The sequence below is a fragment of the Rutidosis leptorrhynchoides genome, chromosome 11 (assembly GCF_046630445.1).
Source record: "Rutidosis leptorrhynchoides isolate AG116_Rl617_1_P2 chromosome 11, CSIRO_AGI_Rlap_v1, whole genome shotgun sequence".
Taxonomy (NCBI): domain Eukaryota; kingdom Viridiplantae; phylum Streptophyta; class Magnoliopsida; order Asterales; family Asteraceae; genus Rutidosis; species Rutidosis leptorrhynchoides.
The window spans coordinates 300,948,811-300,964,353 of NC_092343.1; the positions used below are offsets into that span (position 1 = coordinate 300,948,811).

Genomic DNA, 15,543 nt, shown 5'->3' on the forward strand with positions numbered 1-15,543 from the left:
GTATCCATATGAGTCGCCAAGTCAGCTAACATGTCATTGTCATGTCATGAAAAAGGGTGTCACGTCATCCAAAAATAAGAGATCAGATACATACAATAGGCAATACAAGTTCAGTAACACTATACAATAATAGAATTGTCTTAAAATATACACATTGTTCTTGGAAATTGGAATGATAAAATAAGATAAATTCTTCACTACAAATAATAAGCTTTATGTAAAAAAGGTAGAAGCTTTTCCTGTTCGGGCTACAGGGGAGAGCGAGTAAGCCGACCCCATACTCTGATGTATGCTGCCCAACAGGATTACTCCCCGACTATTTCCAACCCATCACTAGCCAGCACTAAATATTCATCCTAGACAGGATTCAAACCTGAGACCTCTTGCAAGGAACCCAGGGCCACAACCACTGGGTTATCTGGTGAACTATTATTATCATAACTCCATTTCTTGTGCAGTGTTAATGCTAGTGAGTGGTGACGCTCTTTTCTACAGTAAAATAGATGGAGATTTGAGTAAAGCTATTGTAACTTACGTAAAATATTGACTTACTTGCAATTTTAATGCATTTTGAAGTTCCTTGATAACATTTTCCATTGTTGGGCGTTTGGCTTGCGTTTCTGCTAAACATTGATATGCGATTCTTGCAAATTTGTCAAAAGAATCTTCAGTGGGTCCCCTATTTAATGTAAAAATGGGTTCGCTATCTTCTTCTATCATCTTAGGATCTATGAGTTCCTTTAGAGTTCCCTCATTGAAGCGTCGTCTCGCGATTGGTGCAAGCCCCTTGTCATTGTCCATCATGTAGATCGAATCATATGCTAGTGTTCCAGATAAAATCTCAAATAAAACGACACCAAATGAGTAAATATCCGATTCTTTTTTATACTTTAATGTGGTGAGATATTCTGGATCCATATACACCTCTGTGCCTGCAATATTTTTTGTATGAATAGTGCTTTTATGTTGAGAGCCCAAAGTCACCAACCTTTGCTTTTAAATTTTCATCCAATAGAATGTTCTCGCTCTTAATATCTCGATGTATTATCCTTGGTTTTCCATCCATGTTGGTGTGAAGATAATCAATTCCATGTGCAACGTCAAGGCAAATTTGTAGTCGTTGCACCCAAGTAAGATTAATCGTATTAGAATTGTTTCCCAAATAATCATCGAGGCTTCCTTTAAAAGCGTACTCATAGACGAGAATCATTTCACGATTCTCTCTAGAAAAACCAAGAAGAGTGACTATGTTTGGATGCTTACAACTTGTTAGCAATTCAATTTCCGTAAAAAACCCTTGTTTACCTTGCTCGTCAGGTCTACTAAAGATGCGTTTTATAGCTACAGTTTGACTTCTTTTGGGTAATGCATCTTTACGTATCCCTTCGATCAATGATAAACTTTGAACATCTAAAACTTCAAGTTGTGCTTTGTAAACCATACCGAACCCGCCGAACCCAATAGAGTATGAGTCATCGAAATTATTTGTGGCCTCCCTTATTTTTCTAAGCGGAATCTTCAACCATTCCATCTACAAAAATTATGTGACAAGTGAGAAAGGGGTGATTTAGCTTTTGCATACTAGCAGGCTACTTAAATATAAAAGAATACATTTATATTATATTCATCATCATAAGTAATTTATTGTTGTCACCAATAAACAACAAAAAGAACTAAAATATAGGTTACAATCTTAAGATGCATTTAAGTCTCCCAATTTGTATCATATAACCTTGAAGCATCAAAATTGACAAATTTACAAGTTTATGGTTTTGCATCTGATCTGCCATTTTATTGACTTTTCTCACTTCAAATGTTTATAACAATATCTGCATATTTATATTAAATAACTGACATATTGCGTTAATAAATCAAATGAGATATGACTAACTAAAAGTATCAACATAGAAAGAGGATGTTATACATTTTTCATATTTACACCGCTTTGGTTAGATATTACTATATATGTGTCTTTAGGCAAGGGAGCCTTCCCATGAGCAACATCGGCAATGGCCGAGGGCACCATGATGGTAGTGGACACCATTTATTTTTAACCAATTTAGAATAGGTTTTAATTAAGTCCAAAATCCCAATGCAATATTAGCCCAACACAAAATCAACAATCGGCCATCCACAAACCTTTTATTTGGAGAAAATTTGGCCTACTAATATATAATATGCAAAATGTTAGCCCAACGGACACCACAAATGCAATTTCATGTATTCATGCAGACTAAGATTTAGTTTTCATGCATGATTTTGTTAAACGTACAAGTTACGGTAACATCCGCGGGAAAAAGTTTTTCAAAATCAAAGTTATTAGAGTCCTATTTACGGTGTACAATGAGTCAAGAGAGGTTGAACGGATTAGCACTTTGAGTATGATAACAAGTTTTTAGCATTCTGAACTACGATAAAATAATTAATAATTTTGCTTCAAAAAATGCACAAAGACATCGTTTTAGGTTATATATGAACTCGTAATTCAAAGTTTATCTCCTATATTGTAAAATTTTCTTTTAATAAAAAGAAATTAACATGGGATGAGCCTTCCAGCTTAACTAGGTTTCAAACCTCTAAAACATAATGTGTTTTTTGTTTATGAGAGAGGAGTTGTTTTCCCAACTCGCTCATAGCATTAGATTGCACACCACCGGCACAAATTATAGGTGCTTTCATTCATTATTAATAGAATATTGTGCACTTTTAGGGACATATAAAAGGTTCTATGAATATGAGTTTTATGGTAAACGGCCAATAGTATTTGCATAGTCACCTCAAACCAAAAACATATATAACAATGATTACCTTCAAATTGTTGGATGATGGAGCTTCATATGCAGTTGTTGGATGTTCCTTTAAATGAAAAGTACCACAACGAAATATGAATTAGCAAACATAAAAAGTTATAATTTTATGGAAGAAAGAAGAAAAACACAAATTAAAGGGATGGTCTTACAAGATTTTCATGTTTCCACTGATGTTCCAATGCATCCTCAAGTTCTTTAACAACCTGATCCATAGTTGGACGTTGCAGAAGTTGTTGATTGAAACAATTATAAGCTGTTCTTGAGAAGACATTCAATGATTGTAAGTCCATTTGTTTCCTAAGATCAGGATCAATTATCTCATCTAATTCTTCCCTTGTACCATCATTTTTCACCATTGGTTTCCTCCCGCAAAGGACGTCAAACAACAACAAGCCAAAAGAGTAAACATCATATTTAGGTGTCATACTTTTGGTTTCAAAGTAGCGAGAGAAAAGAAGGCGATGCCGCCAACTTTGAGGATATTTTGTGGAAAGTTCAAAGCCCGATATCTTAGGTTCCCAATCTTTATCTAAAAATATGTTAGAGCTGTTAATGTTACAATGTATGATATCATAATGAATGTAACTCAACGCGCGTGCAACACTTAAACATATTTGCAGTCTTTGTAACCATGTTAGAGTTGGGTAACTTAGATGTTGGTTGAGATTTCCGTTAACCGCAAGATCGTAAACGATAATCTTCTCATCTTTATCATCACAAAACCCAATAATAGAGATGATATTTTTATGCTTGAGACTAGATAGCACTGATATCTCGTTCCAGAACTCAACGTCTACTTGCCCATGCTTATTGCTTAATCTTTGTGCAGCAATATCAATCAAGTGTCCAGATTGCAAAAATTTTCCTTTGTAATACTTTCCTAATCTACCTTCCGTGATGAGATTTTCATCAACAAAGTTGTTGGTGGCGGATAATATCTCTTCAAGTTGGATTTCTAGTTGAGCAAACTCTCCGTATCTCTAGGTAAAAAAAGAGAGAAAAACAGGGGCATAAAAGCAAATAAGAAAAAAGATCATTATTTAAGGTTCTTATTTGAACCTTTCTATTAGACAAGTATAATTGTATAAGGTTATGTTCTATTTATAGTTTAGGGATACTTAGTGTAATTACACCTTCTATATATAGAAGGCACAATACTCCGAATAACACACACAGAACTTACAAGTTCAATATCTCTCTTCCTCTATTCTATCATCTATTATGGTATCAAGAGCTGTAAAGGCCCAATTCCGGCAGCTACTATTCCGGCAGCAGTTCCGGAACAAAAAAAAAAAAAAAAAAAAAAAAAAACTGACCTTTAAAACTCAAGTATGCTCTGTGAATGCAGCGTTGTCGGAACGTTCACATCAAAAACAAGCTTTTTCAGGTCATAACAACTAAATCCGGTAACCCACAAAATCACCGCAACTCAATACAACCCTAATCAGCCAAATTACCAACACAACTACATGCGGAATTAAATTCCGAACACACGCACAAGTATTTCAGCCGCAACTGCCACCACACGCGCCACCACGCGCCACCACAGCCGCCAGAAATTTTCGAATTTCTTTTTCGATCTACATCAATCCGGCCAAAATCAGAGAAAACCGCCAACACCAATACGCTCGGAATCAAATTCCGACCGAACGCTGAAATTTTCAGCTTTTTCCGGCAACTATTCACCGCCGGCCGCCACTGTACATGGCCTGTCCTATTTTTTGTGTCTGGAACGAGAGTAAAAAAAAAAGAGAGAGAATGAAGTTTTAAACCCTTTATCTTCTTTTTATATCTCTCCTACCTACTCTAGATACTATTTACTTTTACTTTTACTTTTACCTTTTTATCTTCTTTTAAGTTAAAAAAAAAAAAAAAAAAACAGAATAAAAAAGAACAAAAAAATATTATTACCTTATCTTTTTTTTTTTTTTTCTATATCTGAAAATGGCAATGCTAGCTTCCTTTACTCCAACAGAGAAAGCCGCACACAACTCTCACAAATTTGGTTTCACCTTATCTTCCACGAACTATGGTTACTGGAAGACCATGGTTGAACCGTTCTTCGTCACCAACAAATTATTTGACTACATTGATGGCACAATCCCTTGTCCACCTACAAATGTACCATCATCAGAAAAAGATGAAGAAACACAGTCTCAACCACCAAACCCCAATTACATTAATTGGGTTTCTAATGATGCTCATATAAGAATGCTCCTCCTTTCTACCATATCCGAAGCATCATTCCAACATGTTCAAGGAGTAACGTCTCGTGATCTCTGGTTGTCCCTTGAACGTGCCTACGCTCCTCACACTTCCTCAGAAGAATACACTTTGAAAACCCAGCTTCTCAGACTACAGATGAAGCCAGATGAAACAACCGCAGATTACCTAACTAGGACTCAAGAATACGATGTTGCGCTCGCTAACATAGGTGAAAAGATGAAAGAAAAAGATTTGGTGATGCTAGTTATATCAGGACTACGAGAGGAATACAACGGTTTAAAATCAAGCCTTATGGGCCGCGAAAAGCCCCCTACCTTTGTAGACCTTCATGGTCTGCTATCAGACCACGACTACATGATCAAGAAATCTGTACCCGACATTCCTTCGGCTCAAGCATTCACGACTAGCACACAAAGTCGCAGTTCACCAGCTCCTAATAATGTCTTGCCCGCTTCACAAACAGATCAGCTTCAAGCCATACAATTGCTTTTATCTCAACTTGGATTCCAAGCTCAACCTGCCCATACACCGGCTGCACAAGCCATGTACACTAACCGATTTGGCAATAACCGTGGTCGTGGACGTGATTACGGACGTGGACGAGGCAACTATAACAACAGAAATCAAGCAGGTAATCGAAATTCATTTAACTGGGCTTCTAATCAAAACACAGTTTTTGGCACATGCAACAGGTGTGGGATTGGGCACATCCCATCTCAATGTCCTAATCGTAACCCTGCTACTATGAGACGACAGTCACCTTCAGCCAACTTTACAGAATATCGCTCCCAAGCGTCAACCTCTTGGATCCCAGACACAGGCTCTAGTCACCATGTTGCACCAGACCTATCCAACTTTGGCAACTCCGAGGTCTACTACGGTGAGGACAATCTTCATGTTGGCAATGGTAAGGGTTTACCCATTCTACACGTTGGTTCCTCACATTTTTCGTCTCCAAACAAAACCTTTTCCCTCAAAGACATACTTCATGTTCCTGAAATAAAACATAAACTACTTTCTGTACAAAAGTTTTGTCTTGATAACAATGTGTATTTTGAATTTCACTCAACTTTCTTTGCTGTGAAGGACAAGATTACACACACTACCCTCCTCACGGGTCCAAGTAATGGTGGTCTTTACTCCTTCCATCTTCCTCAGTCTTCACCAGTTCACAAAGTAGCATTCTCCACTACCCGTGCATCTTCAATTACATGGCATCAAAGACTCGGACATCCACATCCACAACTTTTGAAGTCCATGTTATCTAAATATCATTTGCCTTTACAAAATAAGTTTACAACCACCTTTTGTGATTCATGTAATGTTGGAAAATCCTCTAAACTTCGTCTATTACCATCTACTTATAAAAGTTCGCACATTTTGGATTTAGTCTTTTGTGATGTATGGGGACCTGCGCCTGTTACCTCCTTTGATGGTCACAAATACTTTTTGTTGTGTGTTGATCACTTTTCACGATTTATGTGGTTTTTCCGATTAAAACTCAAATCTGATGTTTACGCCACCTTTAAGCAATTTGTGGCAATGGTTGAACGACAATTTCAGACCAAACTCAAATCTGTCCAAACTGATTGGGGAGGTGAATTTAGAAATCTCCATCAATTCTTTTCTCCACTAGGCATCAATCATCGTCTTTCCTGTCCTCATACAAGTGAACAAAATGGTTTGGTTGAAAGACGACATCGCCATGTTGTTGAAACCGGTCTTACTCTACTCGCTCAATCACATGTACCACAACGTTTTTGGCATTTTGCTTTTGGAACTACAGTGTATCTTATCAATCGAATGCCATCCAGAACAAACTCAGCAACCTCACCCTTTGAACATGTGTTCAAACATAAACCTGATTTTTCATTTCTTCGAGTTTTTGGGTGCCAATGCTACCCTCATCTTCGTTCATACAACAACCACAAAATGGATTTTCGATCTACACCTTGTGTATTTCTTGGTTACAGTACTGCCCATCATGGCTATCGATGTTTCGACCCAAAGTCGGATCATATTTATATAGCCCGTCATGTTCGATTCAATGAGCAATCTTTTCCTTTTAAACAATCTGATACAACCATTTCTACACATCCAGTCAATCCCTACATCTCTAAATATCCAAATCCTACCTCACAAACTAAAGATTCACCTTCTACAGTTCCTAAAACTCATTCTGTCCCACCAGAACCACAAAATACCACCACTACACCGCTTGTACACGGCACGATCGAACCACCTATCATTCACACATATCATCGTCGCTCAAAAACCTCCTCATCACCACCTAAACAAAGTCACAACCAACTACCTCAGACTACTGCTACTACTACCACCACTTCCACAAACACTGAGCCACCTCCTCGTTCTCGACCAGCCAATCTTCGCCCCAATCCAAAACAAATCCACCAACATAAGGCCACCTCCTATCATACAAGAGGTCCCTCGTCCGGCACTGAACCAGCAAACTTTAGCATTGCTAACAAAGATTCTCACTGGCGTAAAGCCATGACTGAAGAGTATTCAGCGTTGGTGCGGAATGGTACTTGGTCACTAGTACCTCGTGTTCCAAATTCTAATGTGGTTGATTGCAAGTGGGTATACAAATTAAAAAGAGATCAAACAGGGGCAGTACAACGCTACAAAGCACGTTTAGTTGCTAAAGGGTTTCGACAACAACCAGGCATCGACTATCAGGAAACATTTAGCCCCGTTGTAAAATCAACAACCATTCGTGTTGTTCTCTCCTTGGCTGTGTCTCAGAAATGGTCCCTCAGGCAACTTGATGTACAAAATGCCTTTTTACATGGTGATCTTCACGAAACAGTTTATCTACAATAACCACCAGGATTCGTCAATTCAGCTACACCAAATCATGTGTGCCTCCTTCACAAAGCCCTATATGGATTAAAGCAAGCACCTAGAGCATGGTTTCATCGACTCTCTACAGCACTTCATTCTCTTGGATTTCATGGGTCGAAAATGGATACTTCCTTATTCATCTACTCTAATGGGAACACTCTTCTATATATGCTTGTGTATGTTGATGACATTATTTTAACAGGGAACGATACAAAGAAAATAGATAGGGTGGTACAAAGTCTCAGCCGCTCATTCGCTATTAAAGACATGGGTAACTTGTCTTATTTTCTCGGAATTGAAGTCACAAGGAATGGTAACGACATGATCCTATCACAACGCAAATACATACATGAACTTTTGGAACGCGCCGACTTATCTAATGCTAAACCGGTTTCATCTCCCATGACAACCAATGCAAACCTTGCTCTTGGTGATAGTGCAACATTTGACAACCCCGTTCAATACCGTCAAATTGTAGGTGCCCTTCAGTATGTTACATTGTCTCGACCGGACATCACTTTCGCAGTCAACAAAGTCTGTCAGTACATGCATTGTCCCACGATAAATCATTGGTTAGCAGTTAAACGAATTCTCCGTTACTTACAGGGCACTGCCAATTATGGGTTACGATTTTTACACGGCTCCGGAACAGTGCTTCATGCCTACACTGATTCCACATACAACTGACTAGCTTCTCTGATGCTGACTGGGCAGGTTGTCCAGATGATCGTCGATCCACGGGAGGATATGCTATATATCTAGGTTCAAACCTAGTATCATGGTCTGCACGAAAACAAAAGACTGTCTCTCGATCTTCAACAGAATCTGAATACAAGGCCCTAGCTGACACAGTTGCAGAACTAACATGGCTTCAAGATTTATTACGTGAACTTCGTGTGCCTGTTAAATCAATTCCTACCTTATGGTGTGATAACCTTGGCGCTACGTATCTCTCAGCTAACCCAGTCTTTCATGCACGTACAAAACATGTAGAAGTTGATTTTCACTTTGTTCGAGAAAGAGTTGCTCAACAAAAACTTTCAGTTCAGTTTATAACTACTGACGATCAGATTGCTGATATCTTCACCAAGCCGTTGTCCTCACCAAGATTTCTTCTATTACGATCCAAGCTACAAGTCGTATCCCGCCCTTAGCTTGCGGGGGAATATTAGACAACTATAATTGTATAAGGTTACGTTCTATTTATAGTTTAGGGATACTTAGTGTAATTACACCTTCTATATATAGAAGGCACAATACTCCGAATAACACACACAGAACTTACAAGTTCAATATCTCTCTTCCTCTATTCTATCATCTATTACTTTCTATGTGTGTGCGAGTCCGTGTAAAGGTTCTAAAATAAAACAAGCAAAAGTTGAGAACAGTGAGAACCACAAGATTACTGGTTAGTTCACATTTAGTTAAGTCCAAATACTCATGTAGGTTCAATTAGACCAGTTTTAACGGTGCGTTAGACTCCATCCGTCAAGTTATGTGACAAAACTGACGAAAACTGACGGATTATAGGGGGCCTGATGCAAAAAAAAAAAAAAAAATCGTCACTTCCACATTCAACCATTTCTGAACATAGCCCTAAAGGCTATACTTAAGCCTTTAGGACATGCATTGAATGATTGTAACCTGTTGAAAACTACCCCACTAATTTGCTAGTAACCACCTTTCTACACTTTTTGTACTACCAATTATGCACACACCTTTTTCTTAAGCATAGCCCTTAGGGCTATGTTTAGAAAAATCATTTTTTGTAATTAATTTATTTTTTCCAACCCAATTTCCAATCAAATTTTACCACATTATCCTACTCAATATTTGACACAAAAAACTTACACAACGGTTAAAAAATGTCGGAAACTGACATTACCTAGTTAATTGCACTTTTTGGCCAAAAAGTGCATAAACTGCCCGTGATATTACAGGCACCATTAGAAACTGTCTTAGGTGCCTACTAAAAATTAAAAACAATAAAAGTACTTATTAAATAGAATTATAAGGTTGCTCCCAAAGTTGCCGTCCAGCACCACGTCCAGGCCGCTGCCGTCCTGGGCGCCGATGCCAGGGGGCCGCTCAGCACCACGTCCAGCTCATCGTCCACCAAATCGTGCTTTTTAGTCATAATTGAGGACGGGTGAAATAGCCGTTTGAGGCTCCAACGGTCCATTTTTTGGCCGTTGGAAATTTTCTTTTATTTTCTCACCGCTATATATACATACATATACATTTTACACTCATACATCTCAAACACATACACATTTCATATACATTTCTACACTTTCTACTCCAAAAATGAGTTCCAAAAAAAATTCAAATAAAGGAAAATCAAAACAATGCCCTCAAGTTCAAGAACGGAGTTCGGTCGATAACGATATGTTTTAATCTTTAATTGATTCTACGCAACAAACACCCGGGTTTTCTCAATTTGCAAACTCGAATCAATTTGCGCCTATGTTTACAAACATTCTCAACCCGAACTAACCACTTAATCAACACTACTCACACTACCCGAATCAACCTCAATCTCAAGTTTATACACACTACCCGAACCAACCACAAACTCAAGTTTATACACACTACCCGAACCAATCACAATCTCAACAACAAACACCTTATTATCCTAGGCTACGTGACGAGTCGGACGAGGAAGAAGTTCCCGAAACTCCACGCCAACCCGAGCCCGAACCCGTAGCCGATCCAAAAGGAAAAAAAGTGAAGTGTCCGAAAGTGCCTTGGTCCGACTTGAAAACTCGAATTTTAGCCGAGTGTTATGTGTACGTTTTCGAACATCCGGATGCGGGAAACGATCAAAATTTTAATTCATTTTGGGGTGAGGTGCGGAACAATATAATTCGATCGTTCCTGAGAAAAGACGTGCGGATCAAATTAGTGAAAAATGGGCTAAAATTCAAAGGGATGTGAAGATATTTATTGGAATTTATTCAAAGCTCGAGAAGATGTGGCAAAGTGGAGCCGCGGGGGAAGACATTATGAACGCGGCCCGAAAACAATTCAAAATTCAAACAAAGGGTCGAAAATTCGCTTTTGAAGAAGCGTGGCAAGTTTTAAGGAATTACCCGAAGTTTTTAGAAGGTGAAGGTGTAGCGGCTATGAACAAACGAAAACAAGCCGATGATATATCGATAAATGTTTAAACCGAGGCAAGTTCCCACCCGAACACAAGCTCGAACCCCGACCCAACCCAATTTGAAAATTTACTCAAGGATCACGACCCAATCCGACGTCCTCCAAGTCGAGCTAAAAGTCAAATTAAGGGATTCGTACTCATCCGATGTCGCGAGTCGTATATCTTCCGATGAAGTACGTTTAAAATAGCTCAATCGACCGAAGCTTCTCAACTAGCGGCGACTCGAACCATGGAAAAGCTTTGTGAAGAAAGCCAGACGAGAACAATGTTAAAAAGTTTAAAGCTACTTTCAAACCGGTTTCACGTGACTTGCCTCCCGACGAATATGAAATGATGATGAATTATCGAGCGAGACTTAAGAAGAAATATGCCAAGGAATTGGCACGTCCCGACGACGACAAGTAGTTCGTTTAGTTTTCAAGTGTTTTATTTTAATATATGTCGAATTTTAATTATCGTCGTAATGTTTTAAATTTTAATTATTGTATTTTTTTAAAATTATCAATGAAATTTTAGTTTTATGTTATTAAATATTTATTATTTATAATATATATAACTAAATTTATATTATTTTTGAAAAAATAAAAATTAAAAAAATTAAAAAAAAAAAGGAAGGAAGGAGTGTCATGTTTTAGAGTGTTTAGTCATGAGTTTAGTCCTGAGAAAGAAGTGGGAAGAAAGTGCTGATGTAGCGCTGAGGACTAAGATGGAGAAGTGTCTCCATTGAGAGCACTCTAATTGTAATATATTTGTTCACGTATGAACTATGCAACAATTCACACGTGAACAAATGGGTCTTTACAAGTCAATTTATTGTTTTCAGCCTTCTCTTTGCTTCTCATTTGAACCTTCACCAATATCACACTTGAATGAAATTAATCACATAAACTAGTGTAAATATATATTATGTATTTGCATATATTTATGTATAGATTTCTGTTAGACATATTTTGGATCAGAAATCTATTAGGGAATGTCATGTCTGTTTTGTTATGAAATCAAGACTTACTTTGCTTATGTCTCTGTAATGTACAAGTACAATGTGATCCACTGCCCTGTCATCATAAGATTGTGAAACGAAAATCAGCAGAAAATAACATTCAGATCTGAATAATTTTTCAATTTTTATTTAATATATGGCGTTCGGTACCAAATTGTTCAGAACATTTATTTAGCAGCTGTGTAAAGCCTAAAGTATGTGTCCAATTGAGACAAGCTAACTGAAAAAGACATATAAAAGGTACTCACGGATCCAACATCCAATAACACCGCCTCTGAAAGTTTGGATCCGGATCACCATGTGCATAATAACAAATTAAAGCTTCAATTTTTCCAACCTATAAAAGAAAATATATATATATATATATATATATATATATATATATATATATATATATATAAAACGGGTAGATAATTAAACCTAACATAAAATCACATTTGACACCTAGGCAAATGAATAGTAATCGTGCATCTAAAGAAAAAAACGAGAAAAACCTTAAGACGTTCATGTGCTTCCCCAACAGAACGTCCGTCCTTTTTTCTCCTCCAATTATGACCGTCTTTACGAAAAAATCTAATAACCCTCCTGTTAAACAGAAACAGAGAACCATCTGTGGAAGCAATAAATCAACAATGTAAGAGAATAATTTCAGCAATTATCATTTTAACCCAATTGAAAATCGTAATATGACAATGCAAAGCAGTACTGGGTGGCTTTTGAGTAGGCTCAGGGGAAAGCTGTTTTTCCTCGAAATTTTGCAGTATGAACACCACCTCCTCTGGATTTAACCACCGGAATTGTGCTTTTGAAACAAGATCTGTGAAGTTATAACCTGAAAATTTGAATTTGAATATATATGAAAATAAAAGCATTTGTAACATGCATTTGTAACGGTTCTACACTGTACATATATGACTACGTATCATTTTCCATAAGCTACTTCAAAGTATGTAGCTAGCTGCTACATATGAAACTTATGCTAATGATTCTTCTACAGACCGACTGCTAGGGAGCTGAGTTAATAGTTTAATAGGAGTATTCATGGGTTCGGTTTCGGTTTCTTCTGTTTCCTCAGTTTTAAAAATTTTGAGACCAAAACCGAAAACCGAAAGTTTGGGTTCAGTTTATTCGGTTTGGTTTCTTTGGTTTTAAATTGACTTTGATTTCCAGTTTTGGGATTTTAAATTGATTTTTTGTCTATATAAATTAATTATTTAATATATTATTAGTAAAATTTGGTTTTCGGCTAAACCAAATTCAAAAAACTTAAACCGAGTTCATATTTGTTTCGGCTTTTTTTTGGTTTGGGTTCGGTTTGGTTTTCGATTTTTACGATTTGAAACCAAAACCGAATTCAAATTTGAAAACCGAACCCAATTCAAATTCGACTTGATTTTTTTAGTTTTCAGGTTTGGTTTTAATCGGCTTGTACCAATAAAGAAAAATCCTAAAAGTAATAAAATCCATTCCAACAATAGTATCATTTGAAGATTTCAGAGTACATATGTAATATATGTATTGATATATAAACATACAGGTTCCCTATAAGCTCGAAAACTTCCACTTTATAAGATAACTTTCAACTCGAACACTGCTACAATCAATCCATTTTAGTAGTATTAACTTAAATCTTGCAACTTACAATCAATGAATCAAGAAAGCTTTATAGTTGTTCTCACTCAACGTGATTAAGAGATATATTTTCTACTTGAGCTTTTATTGAAACTAATAAAAAACAGACAACTGAATTAACTTATTAGAGAAACTGAAATTTTCACCTGACGTCATCAGATGTATACTCTGCAAGACTGAAACGACGGAACTTTGAAATGAGTTGTTGGGTTAAACACCGGATGCGTTAAACGTGTGTTCGTTCTGCGAGTGCGATTGGTTCAATAAACAAACATATACGAGTAATATAAAAGGAATCATTCATAAGAAAGGAACAGGAAAAGTGGAGGGCCCACTTTGTAATCATGACAGAGAGGGATTTGGATTATTTGTTTGTAATACTCATTTTCTTCACTAAACGCATAGATGCGTCTTTGAATATTAGTGCTAATGCTAATTGTTATTGTTATTTAATCAAAAGTTTAATAATTGATGATGGATAGACGAACATATGAATCTATTATTATGACTAAATAATAAAACTAAATTAAAGTTTTTTAATAAACTAAATAGTGTCATAACATATAACATAACATATATATGGAAAAGCAGAAACCAAAGAGTTTTTGGCAACAATCCTTGGGGTACTTCTAACATCATAAGCGAAATCTAAGTTAAAGCGTTCAAATGGACCAATAACCAATCGAAAAGCTAACAGTTCTAACGTTTAGCTTTTAGTTTCTCGCTTTATGTCATTTTACTCTTTATTTTAACAGTTTCGGCTACTCTGCTAAACAAAAAATACATATTAAAATCTAACAGCTATTAGCTATAAGGTATCAGCTAACAGCTAAAAGCTATCAGTTATCACCTACCAGCTACCAGCTATTTTGCCAATCATATCGCTGTATTTGTTTCATTCGTGTATATTGGTGTGTATACAACCATTCTATCTCGTTTGGCTTTCGGTTTACTTGAGTTGACTTTTTAAATAATGAAACTTTCTAAATAAGGCAACTTTCTAAAAACTAGAAACAACTTACTATAAATAGAAAAATAGAAAGTATACTTAATGTTTTCATTAGAGATGAGTGTGGTACTGTACCAGCACTGAACCGTACCAACCCGTTGGTACCGCATTACTTTTTACCCTTAAAGTGAGTACCGAATACCGTACCGATATAATCGGCTCGGTATCGGTACGATAAAAAGAGGTACTATACCCGTCGGTACTGAATTGAGTAAAACAGTATTTCGTACTGAATTAAAAATATATTTTAACTAAGTTAAATTAAACACAATCATACACTTAATTATATATATAGTCTAATAAACCTCTAAAGTGATGATGTCATCATTTAGTTAATTACTCTACATTTTAATTTCATAAATGATGATGTCATTAATATTTTATATATTAATTCTATTAAATCCTACTTAATTAATTAAATATTAAAAAACACGATAATACCATAAAAACATATAAAATAAAAACAAATTTTACGATTATTATGGAAAGAAAATAAAACACCCTCATGACTCTATGTACAATATTTGAAACATTATGTACAATCTTATGGTAAAACATTACATGATCATATGTACAATGTTTGAAACATTATGTACAATCTTATGATAAAACACCCACATAATCATATTTACAAATTTACAACAAATTGTACAATCTTCTACAAAACACCCAATGAACACATTTACAAATTTTAAAGCATATTGTACAACTTTATATAATAATTGTATTTTAATTTTCTAAAAAAATTTCAAAAAATATTTATTATTACTAATAATTATTATTAAAAATATAAATACTCAACTTTGAGCAAACTTTATTATTATTATTTATTTTTATT

The 15,543-nt window shown here is 36.1% G+C and overlaps 1 protein-coding gene across 1 annotated transcript; it reads right to left on the bottom strand.

Annotated features, from left to right (window-relative positions):
* Positions 1-754: 754 nt before the first annotated feature.
* On the bottom strand, positions 755-13,936 carry LOC139877133 (uncharacterized). The gene is made up of 9 exons (XM_071864552.1): positions 13,843-13,936; positions 12,771-12,896; positions 12,559-12,674; positions 12,313-12,401; positions 12,074-12,119; positions 2,960-3,790; positions 2,809-2,856; positions 989-1,531; positions 755-932 (listed from the first exon to the last, which is right to left on the bottom strand). Exons 1-9 carry the CDS (start codon positions 13,850-13,852, stop codon positions 891-893), a joined length of 1,851 nt encoding a protein of 616 aa, XP_071720653.1. The 5' UTR covers positions 13,853-13,936; the 3' UTR covers positions 755-890.
* Between the last annotated feature and the right edge of the window lie 1,607 nt (positions 13,937-15,543).